Source organism: Phalacrocorax carbo, chromosome 1 (genome assembly GCF_963921805.1).
Source record: "Phalacrocorax carbo chromosome 1, bPhaCar2.1, whole genome shotgun sequence".
NCBI lineage: Eukaryota > Metazoa > Chordata > Aves > Suliformes > Phalacrocoracidae > Phalacrocorax > Phalacrocorax carbo.
The window spans coordinates 59,790,319-59,808,291 of record NC_087513.1 but is presented as its reverse complement, the minus strand read 5'-3'; the positions used below and the strand labels follow the sequence as shown (position 1 = coordinate 59,808,291).

The following is a 17,973-nucleotide window of genomic DNA, read 5'->3' as shown; positions in this document are numbered from 1 at the left end:
GCTCTGCTTTTGTGATGCAAGAGGCTAAGCTTTGGAAATGTTGTGATTCCCTCCCATGGAGTATTTTTAAACCCAGGCATGTTCCCTAATGTACTTGGCACCAAAGGTGGTGCTTTCCTCCAGCAGCGAGATGCATAATGAGCATTGGGAGGGCTGAGCTATCACTGTGCAGCTGATTTACGGACCTTCCTGGTGTCAATAGGGGTGAGGCAAGCGGTGACCCCTGCTGAGAAGCAGCAACTGAATACAAATCTTGGAAAGCTTGAGCTGCTCCATTCTGCTGGACTTGTCATGTAGAAAGTACCCCAGAGGCAGGCACAGGTCTTCAGGAAGGATTAATTAGCTTCCTAGGACCAGGACTTGACATCTGCACTGAGCTACTAAACAGTTGTGGTGCCTCGAGGGGCCAGAGCTTCAGGCATGTCCCTCCTTCATTCAGCTTTCTGAGCGTATGAAGGAAATGGTCCCTGTGACAGCTCAAGTCTTTCCCCAGACTTCACTTAGGGACCAGCACTTACTGGGCCTGCACCGTAATGGTTCAGACCATTGATCTGGTCTTCCTAGAAGAAGTGGCAGTATTTGCCATTGAATCTCTCCCCTGAACACCCCGGGTTGGGGATGTGGTGATGTGGTGGGGAGGAAGCATGCAAATGAGCATGATCAGCTTTGGGGGGAAGGACACACGGCGGCTGGGAAAAATGCCTTCAGTGGCTTTACTTCTGCCAGCCAAAAGTTTAGAAAAAAAGCTCTTGTCTTTTCAGATCCTGGCAAAGGAAGACTTTCTCAACTTAGGAGATGGACACAAGAATACAGAATTAATGTAGAAAAGCCTATACTCAAACTCTGAATTGTGTAGGAAGGCAGGGCACTCTCTCATGCAGCAGATGAGGAGTGAATCTCTAAAGTGAAGGTGGACACTGAATCCCTGTTTTGAGCTGCGGGACAATGAAGATGTTCCCATGGATACTGAGAATAAGGCAGAGGAGTGCAAGGCCTGGGACTAGCTGCGAATAAACATCAGCTGGAGAGCCCCAGAGTCTGTGAGATGTCTGTTAACAGAGAAACAGAGACCAGTGGCAAAATATGAGGCGAGGGGCTAGGAAGGACAGCAGGCAGTAATGAAGGGAAATGAATAGTCATGGTTGGAGTGGTGGCGTGAAAACTGAATAACTGGAGGTACTGGTGATCCGGGGAGAAAAGAACTTAATTTCTTCACATGAGGATTCTTGCTTTTTAGGTAGAAGATTACTTTTGCACGCTACTGCTCATTCTCAGAATGTAAAGCTTAAGCTAACATAGTGAGCCTTAGATTTGGAATAGCTAGTAGCACAACTGTTCTCTTTGCTAGTTCAACCCAACCCAATAACTTCTCCCATGACAGAAAGCTGAAATCCTTGGCAGACAGACAGGTTAGGCAGGAGTCCCACGTTTGAAACGCTGTTGCCAAAACCTTTGGGCAAGCCAAACTCAGTAGCACCTACTGTGCTGAGGTCTTAAGCACCAGAGTCCAGCAGGACTAGGAGAGCTATAGCAGGAGCACATACCTTTCCTCTCCATTAGATCTGTCCAGCCAGCATTTAGATGACTATGGGCAGTCTTGAATAAAACTGTACCTAGACCCCTGCTAAAGACAGGTCATGGGAATGGGTTTGGTCACAGAAAGAATACAGGAAAGCCCATTCAAACTTCTAATGGACAGGGAGATGGGATAGGTAAATGGAACTAAAAGTAAAACACAGATTTAAAACACGTTGCTAATTAGCTGTGCTCTGCATGTTGGCGCAGTGCCCTTGCTGGGCTCCATGGCAGACACCTATGTGAAGCTGTGAATCTTCCTTAGCATGACAGCCAGATGGATGAAGCTTGCAGAAGAAAGCTGGAGCCCATCCTTGGCCACAACCCTTTACAGAAGCCCATTCTCAGACCCCAAGAGCTCATTTCTCATTTAAAGTTTGGCCCCTAGTGCTGCCTGGCGAAAGAAAGGCTACTAAAATGCCTGTAACACGTTCCCAGAGTGGCGTAGAGGTACAAGAATCCTTTGTTTTAAAAAAAAATCCAGGAGAATGGAAAAATTTCATTTTCAGATTGAAATAGCTGGTGAGATTTAATTTTCCTCTGGAATGGAAAGATCCTTTCCTTGTCACAGGCAATGGCCTCTGCCACACAGGGCATGAGCCTTTCAGTGCTCCAAGTGATGCACGACTGAACGGGCCAGCCCCAGAGTGAAGCAGCCCCCCACAGGTCCCTGTGGCTTTTCTCCCTTTGCCTCCTTGCCCCAGATGCTAGCCAAGGCACATGGCAGCTGCTCAGCCTACCTCTCCTCCTGGCAATCAAGACTAGCCAGTGTTTACCAGAGTTAATCACCCCTGGGTGATGACAAGTGTCTGGCTAGGAAGCTGCTAGTACTTACAGTCCTGAGTCTGGACTCTGATACTGTGGTGCAGGATGCTTATTTGCACTTAACTAATTCTTTTCCAACTTGTTCTAATGCATTTTAGCAGTCTCTTTCTTTCTTAGCGGTAAAACTATACTTTAGAGACAAACCTAAGTACAAAGCCTGGATCCAAAATACCTAATAGGAACAGATCTGACTGCAGAACATAATTTCTGTGGTTGGACCCATCTACCCTTAAATCTGTGACAGCATTAGCTGTCTTGGAATAGTTTTGTCAGAAATGAGGGAATATAAAAAAGTTTAAGAGGTTCCTGATGTTAAATATGGAAGTTAAACATCTCAGGAGCAGCTGTAGCTATTCTGGTAACCGTGTGTCTAACTTCTCTAATTATGAGAAGAGGATCAACTCTTAAAAGACCATCAATAACATTTCTCTGCAGAAAGCAGGTCCCCAGCATGCTTTGGGCTAGAGAAGATGATGACAGCAAATCCTTCTGGGACTTCTCGTGCCTTAAAGAGATTTCCTATTTCTTATTTCTGCATATAGTCATCACTCTGGCTTGCTTCCTGGTCCTTCAGCTTTTCTCACTGAAGCACAGAGTTTCATGGGCATGGAGAAAGAACACATGAACACACAAGAAGAGATTATATTGTCAAAATACCGTTTAATGATCCCTTCCACTGTGAAAAATCACCTGCAGCCAAAGGGTAGTCCTGCTTTATACTTTAGCACCATGATGGGTTTAGAGAGCTTTCTGCCCATGCTGTGGGAGAAAGATGGGCTCTCCTGCTCTCTTTTTAAAAGAGTGGCAGTCTTGCAAGACACTTCGCCTTTCATGTCAATAGAAAAAGGTCTTCTCTGGACACTGAAGAGGCACATTCCCACTTCAGGTTCTGCCTACCCTCCATTATTCAGGAAGCTTTATTCAGTTTTCTGACACTTCCCAGTGATCAACGCATTTTGACTAAGTTCTGTTCCAAAGCCTCTCCTATCTGCTTGGCATGACATGGAGAGGAAGAAAAGTGCATAATTAAGCAATATGATACAACAAGCTTTGCATTACTGGCAGTTAATGGAGCCTTCAGGCAAGCTTCTGAGGCACAAGTCCAAACCATAAGTGGCTGCAACTGCCTGAGAAGTGCAATAATCCCTCCAACTATGCAGTGCCTCAGGTGTCTGAAAGCTAGTAGAAAATGGCATTTACAAATAGGAACAAGTTATTTTTGTGCTCTACTTGGGTGTTAATAGTATTGTTACTACATTACTGAAAAGTAATATGAACACTATGACATATTCACCTATCACAACGTTAGAGTTTTGAATGTCATAGTAAAATGGGAAATTTGCTAAGGAAAAAACCTCATTTCAGCCAAAACCTCATGTCATATTTTCCACAGAAAGAAGTAAATCCTGCTGAAGTTATTCAAAGAAAGAATGAATGTGTTTACTTATACGAATAAGATAATACAGAGCCGGTTTCAGAGAAACAAGAAAGCAACATAGTATAAGGAATGACCTCTCTTTACCAGGCTGGAGGAGAGGAACAGGGGGTCTTTTTGGACAATGTAATAGGGAATGGCTGGGAAAAACTCATGGGGTGTGGGTGAGATCACTGTAGCAAAGCAGCAGGAACCTGGAATCATGGTTGCAGTGGGACCAGTACTACTATATGCAGATGAGGACATCCTGGAATATGCTCTGATTTACTTCTCAGCCACAGACCAACGGTCAATGACCCATAAAATTGCATGTCACACACTTACTGAACTGTACTGTGGCAGTCTCCTAAGCCTGCCATGTATTTTACTTGTAAACTGATCAATCTTGACAAGGAAAATCATGTGGACCCAGATGACACCCCAAAGTAGTAACAACCACACCTGCCCACAGCAGCTTGCCTTCAAAATGCTTGTCACCCAAAGCTTTTACAGCAGGTGATCCAAATACTTTCCAACATCACAGAATAAAGTCATAGCATAATTTAGGTCAGAGCGGATCTTTGGAAATCATCTGGACCAACACCCTGCTCATTGCAGGGCTAACTTTAAAGTGACATTAGGTTGATCAGGGTCTTGTTCAGCTGAAGTTCAAATATTCCCAAGGAAGAAGAGCCCCTAGCCTCTCTGGACACTTGTTTCAATATTTGACTGCCCTCACAGTGGAAATTTTAAAAATATTTTTATCTAATTAGAATTTCACCTGCTGCAACTTATGTGTGGTTTTTTCTTCCCCTTTCACTGCACACCTTCAGCAAGAATCTGACTTCATTTTTCTCTACACCCTCCTCCTAGCTGCCTGATGGCTGTCAGTGGATCATCCTCAGCTTCCTCTTACAGACTGAATAAAGCCATCTCTCAGTGTCTCCTTGGATTAGTCCAGTTCAATGAGCTTGGTGGCCTTTCACCCAACTCATTCCAGTTTGTCAGTGCCTTTTTTGTACTGGGGAGCTCACAGGTGGACACAGATATTCCAGATGTGAATAGTCTCTCGTTAGCTACATGCTTGCTAATACTGCCCAGTGAGCCATAGGGCTTCTTCCCTGCAAAGGCACACAGGAGCTGCAGGTCCCTTTGGGCAGAGCTGTTTTCTCTCCAGCTGCCCTCCAGCAGTACTGGGCTTATTCCTCCCTCACTGCAAGGCTTTGTGATTGTCCTTACTGAACTCCATGAGGTTCCCGTTGGCACATTTCCCCAGGTGTTGAGGTCCCTCTGAGTGGCAGCTCTGCCCTCTGGAAAATCTATTGCTCCCCACCCTCCAACACATTGCCACCCACAAGCTTGTTGAGGCTGCACTCTCTCCCAATATCAGATTGTTAACGAAGATCCACCTTGACCAATATAGCGCAGGTGCAGCAGGACTTGGCCCTTCACTTCTCTTTTTGCCATTCCCTGAAAGAAGCCTTATTAAAAACACCTGTAGAAAGGAGACAAATTAAGGCAGGATTGGAAAAAAAGAAAAAGCCGATCAAGACTGAAACAATCTACAACAGTCTTTAATCATTCTTGCATTCAGTCCAGGATTAACTAATTAATGAGTGCTCTAGGCCCTGGCAGAACATTTCTTATTGGAAAGATTTACTGTAAATGTGAAAAAGGCCAGGGAGTAGTTTAGTCTCTGAGATGCTCCCCACCCTGGTCTGCTCAGAGTGACTTTTGCTTTCTGGCAGCTGCCTGCATGCCAAATGTTTTCCCAATAACTGTCAGCATCCTGCCTGCATGTCGGCTGGGCGCCAGCTGCTGGGGAGGTGAAGGGGGACATTATTCATCTGGGAGATCAGTAAACCCCAAAGGGAGAAAAAGGCCTCCAAGCAGCTGTTTAGCAGCAGGAGCTGAGGTGGACGCAACTGAGAATAAATGCATAAATAAACACATCCCAATTTCTCTTATTTAGCTCCTGCTCAAAAAAAAGAGGATGGGGACAGGCAGGTGAAGATAGGGGAAGATATTAGTGAAAGATGATGGTAAACCATCCCCCACGTGGGAATAATTTCTTGGTTTATAAATGTTTACTGGAGGTGTTAAATTGCTTCATGTGTAACTGCAGCTTGCCACGGTCTGCCCTGTTTGACACTTTGTCCCAGCCCATTGTCTCTCCAGGGTATTTTGGAAAGGGCAGTGGGCGTTTGGCATATTGGTGTTTTGCCTAAAGTGCACTTTCAAAAGTTTACATGCTGTTACACAGAGTTCTCCATTACATTTACAGATTGCCATGCCATCAATACAAAAATATTGCCCAAATGTTGCTTAGTGTTAAATATATAGCACATATTGTACTATAACATGTGGCACATTCTGTGAGTCTTGGGAGAACCATGCGCTCAACATATTTTTCCTTCTGGCTTCTAGAAACCTGAACTCTCCCAATCAGTTTCTCCAATTTTTTCTCCCATCTGCACCTTCACAGAAATTTTTAGAATTTTGGTTTGGAAGCAACAGAAAAATAGAAAAAGGCAGTCTAAAACCAATGCCAATTAGATCAAGAGTTAAATTAAAAAAGACAGGGACTAGAGAGAGCCTAGGGTTCCTCTTTGACACAAGCGTCCTGGAAGATGAGAAGCTGGAAAGTGGCCTACTGCCTACCAATGCGTCCTACACCAGTGTCCAGGGACAGTAGCTACTCCCATGACCTCCCTGGATATTATACCCATAGAAGAACTGCAAGTAACCATCTACTTCTGTGAATGAATAGTCCTCAAGAGACAAGAAAATATCCATCTCCTAGTGAAGTGCAGCTACTATGTGGTGAGAAATCTCTAGGTTAGAAAACCCACATGCCTGTTTCAGGGAGCAGCTTGTCAGTGGCCCTATGGGGTGGGTGAACCTATTGGGATGGGAAAAGGTACAGTGGGCAGAGGACAGTGTCCTCACTGGACTTTAAAGTGTCCTGCATCCTGGAGCAGGCAGGTCTTTTAAGCCAGAGTACATGTCTCCTGGAGTCTGGAAGCTCTAAATAGCAGAAAAACACCTGCTGCTGGGCTGGCCAGTTTCTTCTCTGCTCCTCCCATGTGAAAGGATTTGCTTCCTCATGCTGTGATTATACTGCAGCTTGCAGTGCAAAAATATGCTTTGGGAAAAAAACACTTTCAGGTCCTGGTCCATTTGGGATGGTGATTCAACAGGCTGCTATCCTGTTATGAGAGTGCAGAGCATAGTAGAAGCATTGAATGAGCTGGAACCAATGAGAAAGTCAGTGTTAACTAATGGAATGAATGGGCTTGTATGGAGGAATTGGAGCATTCACTGACCCACCACAGCTGCAAGGGGCAAGGGCATATTATCCAGGGTGAGACACGCACCTTCTCAGGCAGACCGGCCAAATTCAGGCAAGGCTTGTAGGACTAAACACCACTCCACAGCAGAGATCCTTCCCCAGAGCCAGGCTTTGTCCACGGTGCTCAGCTCCTCTTTGCTTTGCTGTCAGCTTTGTCACCCCTCCCCACTTGCCAGGGCCGTTACTCCGTGCAGGGTCCTCCCCATTTCAGACCATGGGCATCTCCTGGTCCATCAGCTGTTGTCTGTACTATGGTATTAGTGAGGCTGCATACCACATTGTAAGTAGTATGGCCACCACTGTAGTAGGTCCCATGCAGACACACAAAAATGTGCTTTTTCCCCTGGATGATCAGCCCCAATGGCAAAAGAGCAAGCTCCACAGGGAGACAGGAGATGAAAGCAGTCTGGTGCATGATTAATTTATATCCTTAGAAGTCTGAAATGCTCCCAAAGACATTAGTATTCCCCATGTAAGAAAGCCGTCCAGATTTTCAACATATCCCTGCCTTATTCCCACATCTACTGGAATTAATAGCTGAAGGCTTGTAAAGCCCAAAAGGCAAGCACAGGACTGCATTTAATCTAATGCAGAGGCTGAGATCATAGTTTGGGAGTCTTAAGTGTTGTCAGAAGCAGCGACAGCCCAAATTCTCATTTATATTAAGACACTTTTATAATATCCTGAAAGCATAAATGCACCTCAGAGTGGGTGCAGTGCCAGCACTGATGGCCTCTTTGCACAGTGGAAACATTGGCATGAAGGGTCCTTCAAACTAGTGAAAACGAAAATCCCATTCCTTACGTCTAACCCCAGTAGAGGTGACACAGCCCAAAGCTTTCTAAGTTAAATTAGATTCCAGACAGTTCACTCTGTGCGTGTATGTGTAGACCTGTGCAAAAGGAAGTTGTGCACGCACTGGAAGGAGGGTGAAGAATCCACCCAAGTATTTTAAAAGCAGGCATCAGCCCACACTTGTTTTCTCACACTGCTTAGTAGTCCAGCCATTGCACCCAGAAGTGACACCATTTCTCTGTTGAAGGGGTTGGTATCTCTGAGTTGGCGAGGGATCCTTTACAATGAATAAGTGCCACCTCCTGCTTTCCACATTTAGCTTTTCACTGGGGAAGCTCTGGTGCCAATTTTACCCAAAGAAGTGCTGGGGTAACAAGGACCAACATGTGGGAGATTCTCCCCTGCCCCCCCGGGCTGAGCCCAATGCTGCTCCTGGTGCTCAGCTCATCCCCCTGCACTGTCCTCAGTCAGGACACTGAAATAGCAAAGTGCTTGCTAGAGACTGCACGAGATACTCCATGGCCAGTTCTTTTTCTTCTAACTGCAGGAAATGTGCTGAATGGGCTGACAGAGCCATCGCATAGCATGGTGGAACTGGCACAGAAAAAACACACGCAGTTTTTTAGATTTGTTAGATGATAGCCTCTCTTTCCAGCAGCACATTTCACTGATACTGTCAAATCCCTCACCCCATCCTACAGATGTGCAGAACTCAGTAGCTACACAAGAGGAGGTGGAGACCCAGAATTTTGTTATTGCAAAATTAAATTCTGGCAGCCACACTTGTTTTAAAAATCAGGCAAGCAAAGTAATGCCTGGCTTCAGTTATGTTGTTTTTTAACTTACTTGTAGCTACTTGTTTCAAGGTACACAGGATAGTAGCCATGGAGGTCTGTATACTTCCAGTTCCTTGCTCTCTTTAATTGACGATAACGCTTCTAAAGCTCCTTTTTTTTTTAAGTTTGCCTGAAGCAAGTGGTAAGTGTAGGGCTTCAAGGGCTGCTAAACCTTCTTATTAGGGGATTTATCTTCCAGGTAGAAGAACCACGATTCTTTCCTAGTGCAGTTCAAATCAGTTGGCACAGGGTCTAAAAGAATGCCTTAACTCCAAGGTGTCAGAAAGCATCAAGGGATCAGCAAAGAGAGCACTTTGATCTAAATGTGCAATAGGGTGTCCCTAGTTTAAAGACAGACCTAGGGGACCTGCTGCAAACTGACAGAATTTAATAGGATAATAATTCGTTAGGTAGTTTATCAATGAACATAATTTCAAACTGGAGTGAATAGCCCAGTGGTTGCTTTATTATTATTATTATTCTTGTTTTCGTTGTTGTTGTTGCTGTTGTTATAACCATTCCTCATTTCCTTGATTTAAAATCCACTGGTTTGTAGTATATTCACTGTCTTTCAACTACACTGCTGTGTTCTGTTGCCTTCACTTTCAAGAGGAGTATGAAGAAGGCAGAGGTCCTGCGGGGGGAATACCAAATGTGCCTGTTAGCAAGATACTGTCGTATTTCCTTCCTATAACTTGTCAATGGGTTTTCCAAGAGTGTTGGGTATTCAAAAACCATGACGAGTATTATATCTCACTATCTAGAAACATTCTGATTTGTGACTGAATATTCTGCTAATTAACAGAGGCCTAATAAATGATGGAAAAAAAAATGTCATTATCAGCAGGGTTGGTGCACATGTGTGAATCGAAGGTGTCCCATGTGGCATGTCCCTGTGGCTGGGCACTCTGAGGGGTGTCTGGAGCCAGGGAGAACAAGGCTGCGGGCGGGATGGGGGGACTTGGAGGGTGTGAGAAACAAGCTGCTCCTATGTGGGTGGGCTGAGGGGCTTCCACACAGCTCAGTAGCAGTATGCTCTGTAATTCACCTTCTAAAGTGAAGAAGAGTTTTCATTTCTGTAACTTCTAAAGTATTGGTAGGAGTGGCTGTGGAAATTGGCTGGCCTGAGCTCTTAAACTCACTGAGCTGGGCAGGAGAGTGGCACATCAGCACAGGCTGTAAACAAATGGCTAGTGCTTGTAAGGGTAATAGCAAGCCATGGACAACATGTGCCATATAAACTGGGTATCCTGAGAAGTATAAATCTCCCAAATCCACTTCCCACCACACAAGTGCACGTGTCCTTAAACATGCAGAGTCAAAACAAAAAAAACCCTGAACTAATGCCATTGATAAAAATGCATTTTCATATATAAATACCCGTGCATGCTGTGATACCTGGGTATTTACTGTGGGCAGGAGCATGAACACCATGCCCCAGACACTTCACTCTTGTGAAGTAAATTTTGTCTTCAGTTTCATTTTAATAACGCAAGATCTTTCTGCCAGATGCATGAGTGGCTTTGTGAGGAAAGGCATGGGAAGGAAAATGAAGATGTGATCAACCTAGGAAATGGTTCTTGGGAAACCTTCCAGCGTCATGAGCAAGCAAACACAAGAATGCATTAGCACAGTGCACTGTCTGATGGATGCTCCAGCAGCTGGTTCACAGGACATAGGCTTTGTTTCACTGAGAAACAGACATTTGTGGGACGAAAGAAAGTAAACGGATCTAACAGACTCAACCTTAAAAGTTTTTAGCAGAGGATCATGAAATTGTACCAAAGAACGAATGGAGAGTTGTGGACATACTAAGAGCTGTCAGGACCTGAAGTGAATTGACGGACCACAGTCATAGCTAATTGACAGTGACAAGTGTTGCTTTGTACTGTTTGGACTGGAAATGACATCCTGAGAAATTAAACTGAGGCCAGCACACTCAGAATCACTCTTTTTCAGCTGTTCTAATAATCCCTTTCAAAAGTATCCCTGCGTGCTATATTATGTGTCTCTATCTCTGAACTGGAAGCAAACAGACAAAAGTGTTGATTACATGTGTGAATGATATTAAATTCTGAGATGCTGTATACACCAAAAAACGCAAAAGAATTGTACAAAAAGAAGTAGGGAGGCTAGAAAAATGGGTTGGGAACAGCAATGAGATTTCAACGTGAACTAAGAAAAGCTATTGTATCAAAGATTAATGTAGAGTTAGAAGTTGTAATGACAGAAACTCATAAAGATGTAGGCTTGGGAATAATAGGGTGAAAGGTAATATCAGGGGTATGTAAACAGAAGCATTTTATCATTATACACAGATGAGACAACTTGCACTACTCTTTATATAGCATCTAACATTAACCCCAAATTGCAGTCTTATGTCAGAAAGAAGGGGAGCGATGCTTTTGGAAAGTGAATTGGGTGCATGATTGGTGAAGCACTGCTCAGGAATAGAGTCTGCTTGCAATGACTGCAACTATGAAGTAATGCTAGTAGGGACAGAAATCCCCATCAGACAGAGATATGGTGTTACCTCTGAGATATACCACAGGGCAAGGCCAGAGCACTGGGAATCTCTGGCAACAAAGCTGATATTGCAGGAGCAAACCAGGCTGTGAGGATCAGGATCATGGAAAGGCTTTGTGGCTATTGCAAGGGTAGTCCACAGGGATCAGGACCTAACACAGGTAGGCTAATGAATGCAAGCCACTGTTTACAGTGCAGGTTAGTTGACACAGAAGAAGAGAAAAATCAAGGGATAGGTAGATCCATTGGTTCCTTTTACTTGGAGGCCTGAGGATAAAAAGAACCTGAAAAGGAGGCATTTGTGGTTGCATGAAGGGTCTAGACTGGAAACAATTACTGTATGGCATAATGCGCAACTGAGACCTGATACAAAACCACCAGTCAGGTCAGTTTTTCCACTGCTTCCAGGAACCCTTTAAGTCATCAGGACTGCACTGTCCTAGTTCAGATACTGGTCAGATCCTGCGTCCCCCAACATCGCTCCAGAAAGCCCCATTTTCAAGGCAAGCTTGTGCTCCTCACCTTACCACCTTGGTGCCATTCCTCATGACCTGCATGTCCACCATGCAGCCGCCCGTGACGTAAGCAGCCAGATTCAGCTCGGAGAACTCAGCCTGGAGCAAAGCAAAAGGACAGAGCATTACCTGAGGGCAGCAGAAAGACAAACACATAGACACAGACAGAGAATTGTCTTTGGCTGGAATGTGTCTTTCCTTACTTTTCTTTTTCTTATTTTTTTTTTCCCCCTGTGAGGCAATGGGAGATCCAATTACAGCTGATTTGCCCTGGAGAGACTGCAAAAGTATTTACAGCTCCCACACTTGGGGTGTACGAGTGTACAGGATTAGGCTTATTGCAGTAATAAGTACTGAAGGAATTAAGAATGAGCAAGCTGAAAAACGCATACAGGAAAGAATAATAATAATAATAAAAAAAGAGGTAAGGTCATTTGAATTCAAATTCCAAGTTTCCACTTGGAAACATCCATTTAGAATTATGTCTGAGTCGGCTGTCGTGCCACTGGCCAGCTATAAACCTAATACAAAAGATTTAAACCTCCCTAAATAGCTAAAAAGCCTCATTATGCTGCAGGAAGGTGATAAGCAGAGAAACCCACCTGATGCGGTTTACTTATTAAGATTTTAACTATTAAAGAGTTAGCAAAGCTGGGTAAGCTATTAACAGTACTGCTCAATTATTAAAACACTTTGTATTTTAAAAGAGGTGCGACCTACAAGGCCGGAAAGGTTGGCAAGGAATATTTAAGCTACGGAGCAAAATGTGGTGTGCGCAGGGGCGATTATGACTGCAGTGGGTGTCAGTGAAGGTTAAGACACAAATCAGAGTGATTAACTGGACGGGAGGTGTGATAATCCTCTCGCGTGGCCGCTGGCTCTCCTGCCCCTCAGAGAGGAATGCCAGCAAGACTTGATGGTCTCAGGCCACTCTCATTAGGAGGAAGACGGCAGGATTAGCTGATCAGTGTTCGACTTGGGCTCCAAATCATAACTCCATCCTTTATGAGCAAATGAGTAGTCCACAGACAAAAATAGCCTATTATTGTGCCACGCCAGTCCTCCCTTTCCAGCACAATGCAAACATACCTGTACGGATTCAGAATCCTGTATTAAATTAGTGCCAGTGTATAAAAATAACCAGGTTTCAGTTCTTGAGACAGAAAATTTAGTCTTCTCCATCTGAACAGCTTTTTTTGCCCCTTCCTGTTAATTTGTTTCTTTCAGACCTAGTATGATGGAGATGGGGCAGTAGTAAAATAATCTTCTAACCAGTGGCTACCTAACATCAGGACACTCAGATGCTAATGACAAGCTAATGCTTGTGATTTTATTGATATTCTTGTGGTATTTAATGTTCTTCCGATACTTCTACTAGCTGGAACCAAAAGATAGCACCAGGAACAACTTTTATAACACCCTCCCTCCCCAGATTAAAAAAAAGCATGTTTTGTCCTCATGAACACATGGAAAAAACTTGCCAATGGAGAACTAGTGCACCTGTAAAGGCTCAGAGGCCAGACGACAAATGAAAAAATCACTTCCAACTTTCTTTTTTTAAAAATCCACATAATTTTAAAGCAGTGACCGTGGACTGGTGACCCAATGATGTAATAATGATGTCTGCGGCCCTGTGTAAACTTTTTAAAACAACACCCTTACAAGATATTACATCATTGTAACTCCCAATTACAACGATAGGAGGGGGAAAATTCCTGTTGCCAAGAAATAAATCCTACTTCAGACACATACACACACACACAGAGGGAATGGCAGTGGTTCAGGTAACTGGCTGGGCTTTTCTTGTGAGATTGCACAGTGCTGCGTCGTCCACAGCCATGCTTCTTCAGTGATCGTATTGGATCAGAGATAAGAAAATATGTACCTCTAAAAGGCACCTGCATTTTATACACTTAAAAAATCTCAATGGATGAGGGAGTGGGGAGTTCACCTTGAACAAATTCAGCAAGAGCAGATGCTCTGGATACCATCAGTAAGCTTCCCGGTGGGTAAAGGCAAGCTTGCTAGCTTATGTGTGGGCTCGAGAGGCTCTATGGACTGGGGAGATCAATAGATGGTTTTCCTACCTCTGTGTCTGAGTATGCCTCAGAGATGTCTGACTCTGAAAGCAGAGTGTTACTGAGCTGGACCTTCAGCTTCTGTAGCTGAGGGATGCATCATCTGATGTGAACACCAGAGCAAGAGTGGAAAGTTTTAGGTCTGTGTTTTCATGCTTTTTGTGCTTTTCTTCCATGATTTTTCCCATAATGTTTTTGTACTACAGAGCTTAACACTGTGCTTTGCTAGGGGTGAAAATGGGCAATCTTCATCTGATGGCTGGCACTTACAGTCTAAATAAGTCAGTCTGACAGGCGTTGCCCAGAGGCAGTCAGACCAAACAAAGCTGCGTTCAGACACCTGACGTCCAAACAGGCCTGGGAATCCCCTGAGCTGGTAAATCCTTCATACCAAACTGCCAGGACCAATTTCAGGCCTCCTAATGTCAAGAGCCGGAAGAAAGAGAGAAATTCCCTTTGGCAACCATTGTCCAGGGCAAGAAGGGGAGGGAGGAGTGGAAAGAGGGTCGCAGGACTCAGCTACCTCACCCCAAAACGTGCAGATATACAACCGCAGCTGAGGGACAATCCTAACCTTTTCCTGGCATTTGCTCCTGCTTTAATGGACTAAGTTAAGGACCGCTGCTGCTTTCATGTAGCTGCTTTGTCCCTTCCAACAGGCCACTGCTGGCATTTGGAAGAAGGCTGAAAACTTCAGTCAGCAGAAATTGTTTCCTGTTGATTTTCCAGTGCTCCCTGTATTTTTAACTTTGTGGGTTTTGTAGCCTGATGACTTCCCTTGGCTGGGATTTAAAGTCTGAGATCACCTCCAGCCTGAGTTTACCTTGCAGACAAAGAGGTCTTTGAAAGCAGCCCATGAAGATAGAGTGACAGGTAACTATGCATAAAACAGGAGAGCCGAGCTCCCCTTGGCCTTGAGAAGTCATTTGTTTTAGGACTCATTGAATAGAAGAACGCATTACATTAGACTGATGGCATTTTATACTTGCTTTGCAATGGTGCCAGTGACTGCAAAAACATTTACTGCAAGAGTGAACTGTGTGTGACAAACACGACACAATCTGTCTTGAAGAATAATGTAATACAGACTGTGGGAGTAGAAATATTTTGTACCTCTGTGAGGCCCAGATTTGGGAAGATGTCCATGGATATTTTGGGGTTAATTATGCAGAACGGAATTCTGTTAAAAAATGCCTATTTCAGGTATTCAGATTCAGAAATGTCTCCAGATCATTTGGACTGAATCTTAAACTACTCTTAGTTTCGTCCATCAATGTTCTTTAGGCGCTGCACATATTTTTGGCGAGCTATTTTAGAGTTTCTGTTTCTGTTTGCTGATAATAAAACATGGAGGATTTTGTAATTTTAAACCATGCGATAGTATAAATGCCCAGCTTGGTAGCCATACCTTTTAGTGCTTCGTGGGAGGCACATGTTCAAGCTGGATTTTAAGCATTTTTCACAGAATAACAGAAGAAGGACTTCAAGACATCACATTGTCTCTCTCTTTCCTAAGGCTCTACCTCTGCCATTGTGTGCAGATACTACATAACCTTCCTGTATCCTCCATGGATGAAGAACTTCCTTAGGCAACCTGTGCCTTAACAGGCTTGGAAAGTTTTCCCAGTGTCCAACCTAAATCTCTCACCTTCCTTTTTATGACTGTAATTTTATTGTCCATTACTTCCTCCTGCAGGACCTGAAGGCTTACTGCTTGAAGACTTACCCTTCCTTCTTCCTTTTTTTCCCTAGACAAAAATAACCCCATTCTTGTAAGATTTTCTGTTGGGTGGTGTTTTTCAGCACAGCGATCAATGTTGTTGCTGTTACTGGGATCCTCTCTGAAAGGTACGTAACTTTCTTGAGTTGTAGTGGCCCAAACTCACCATGATCCTTCATCAGAGACCTGACCATTGTTGAGTAGGATGTAAGGCCATTCACCTAACATATAATACTGCTGTCAATGTTCCAGTATGGATTTGTCATATGTGCAGCAACATGACTATTTTTAAGTCATATTTTGGTTGAGATCCACTGTAATCCTTACACGGCTTTGTCCAGGCTACAGACTTGCTTCAGGTCCCTGTCTCGTGCATCTGCCACTGATGACTGATGCACAAGGGGGAGATTTGTCAACATCTATAAAACGCTGATAAGAGGTACTAAAGAAGATGGAGCCATACTGTTCTCAGTGGTGCCCAGGGAAAGGACAAGGGGCAACGGGCACAAAATGAAACACACTAAATTCCATGTAAATGCAAGAAAATACTGTTTTTATTCTAATGATGGTCAAAAACTGGAACAGGTTGCCCAGAGAGGCTGTGGATTCTCCATCCCTGGAGATACTAAAACTTTCATTGGCCGTGGTCTTGGGCATCCTGCTCTAGGTGAACTTGCTCAGAGCAGGTTTATGGACAATGAGATATCCAGATGTGCCTTCCAGCCTCAACTGTCTTGTGATAAGTTTGTACCTGGCAGATGTCTTTATCAAACTTCTCACTGCATGTCAAGGGGGAACCCCAAGAAAGCATCCCAGTTTGTTCCTTGAGCAGACGCTGAGGGGCTGGTTCACCTTCACTGTGGCACAGGAATGCAGGGAGAGGGATGCAAGACAGGTTTCTGGGTTTGTGTTTTGCGGGCATGGTGGTTGATTTTTTTTGTTTTATTTTTTAAACAAGCAGGCTTAGTGTGTCCATGCAGCGACAAGCACATTAGGGTTTTTTTGAGCTACTGAACTTTTTAAACCCGCATCGGTACATAACCTAACTAAAAGTTGCTCAGCTTGGTTATTGCTTAAAAGGGAGACACGAAGTTATATTAGACTTTTGTGTGAATATTTGCATACATACCCCCGTTTGCATATATAGCACACATACACATAAATAGCAGAGGGAGTTTTAGCACTGCCAGGGAATCTTTGCACTCTCCTTTGTACAATACACCATGTGCTGTAACACATACACCGGCATTTCAGGGGGTTATTCTATCACACAAATCACAGCACCATGCTACTGCTACAGTATACAGCTTTCCGTAAAGCAACGCAGAGTATTTACAGCAGGATCCTAAGCGTGAGTTTGGTAGTTACTTTGACCAGCTCCTCTCACCCACACGGGCATGGGGGAAGGTAGGTTAACTCGTGGCACTGGAGCCAAGGTGGCTTGCAGGGCACTGGGTCTGTCGCGTGGCTGGAGCTCCTGGTCTCCTTTGGTTTTCCCCTACTCATTGACTGTGCTCTGACCAAGGGTCTCCACTCTCCCAGTTTTGTTCCTGTAACTCCTCACCAATTATCATTATACATCTGGTTTTCTCCCTCTGCCCCATGACACAAAATGCAGTCAGAATAACAGGCTGGTCGATGTCATGGCTTAGGCACTTGGGATGAGGAATTACTACTGCCTAATCAAATCACATACATTCCTCAGTGGATTTTATGCTTTATGTTTTGGTAGATCTTCCAATATGTACAAGGAAAGAAAGACTTTGGCAGACACCAGACTGCATTCCTGTATCAGCACATTTTACTACAACCATTATAAGTATTTCAGGGGGGAAGTAAGCAATCCCTAAATCCTGCACAGGGTGAACAGATCTTATGGATGTGAATGGGGGAGGGCTGGGACTGTGCGTGCTTCGTGTGCTCATGCATGCAGAATTAGAGATTACACACCCTGATTCCCCATGTCTCTTTCCTGAGAAATATTCTCTTGGGGAGGCACCCTTCTCCCCACCTTCCCTCAGTACTGGGATTGCTTTCTGGGAGAAAAAGACGGAGAGGGTCCAGCTGGGAGGGGGACACTACTGTGCAGCTCCAAGGGGAGCTTCCACAACTACTCATCACAAGTCCTGAAGTAGGATGCATGCTCCTAGCCTACAGACAGTGCTGATGCCTTAACCTGTGTGAGTGCCTTTTAGTGCATCAGCTCTGATGGCATTTGGAATTGTCTCCTGATTTTTCTTTTCAGAAATTGTGCGACTGCTCAAACATTGGAGCTCTAGCAAAAACACATTTGTAAGCCTTTTCATCCCAGGAAATAGCTCAAAATCATGAACTCTG

The 17,973-nt window shown here is 44.2% G+C and overlaps 1 protein-coding gene across 2 annotated transcripts in view; it reads right to left on the bottom strand.

Annotated features, from left to right (window-relative positions):
- Positions 1-17,973, bottom strand: part of SYN3 (synapsin III) — a 196,806-nt gene that overhangs the window by 139,247 nt on the left and 39,586 nt on the right. For both annotated transcript variants that reach the window (XM_064455745.1, XM_064455750.1), the window contains exon 4: positions 11,846-11,937. In XM_064455745.1, coding sequence (XP_064311815.1) covers positions 11,846-11,937 — 92 coding nt within the window. The remainder of the gene's footprint in view (positions 1-11,845; positions 11,938-17,973) is intronic.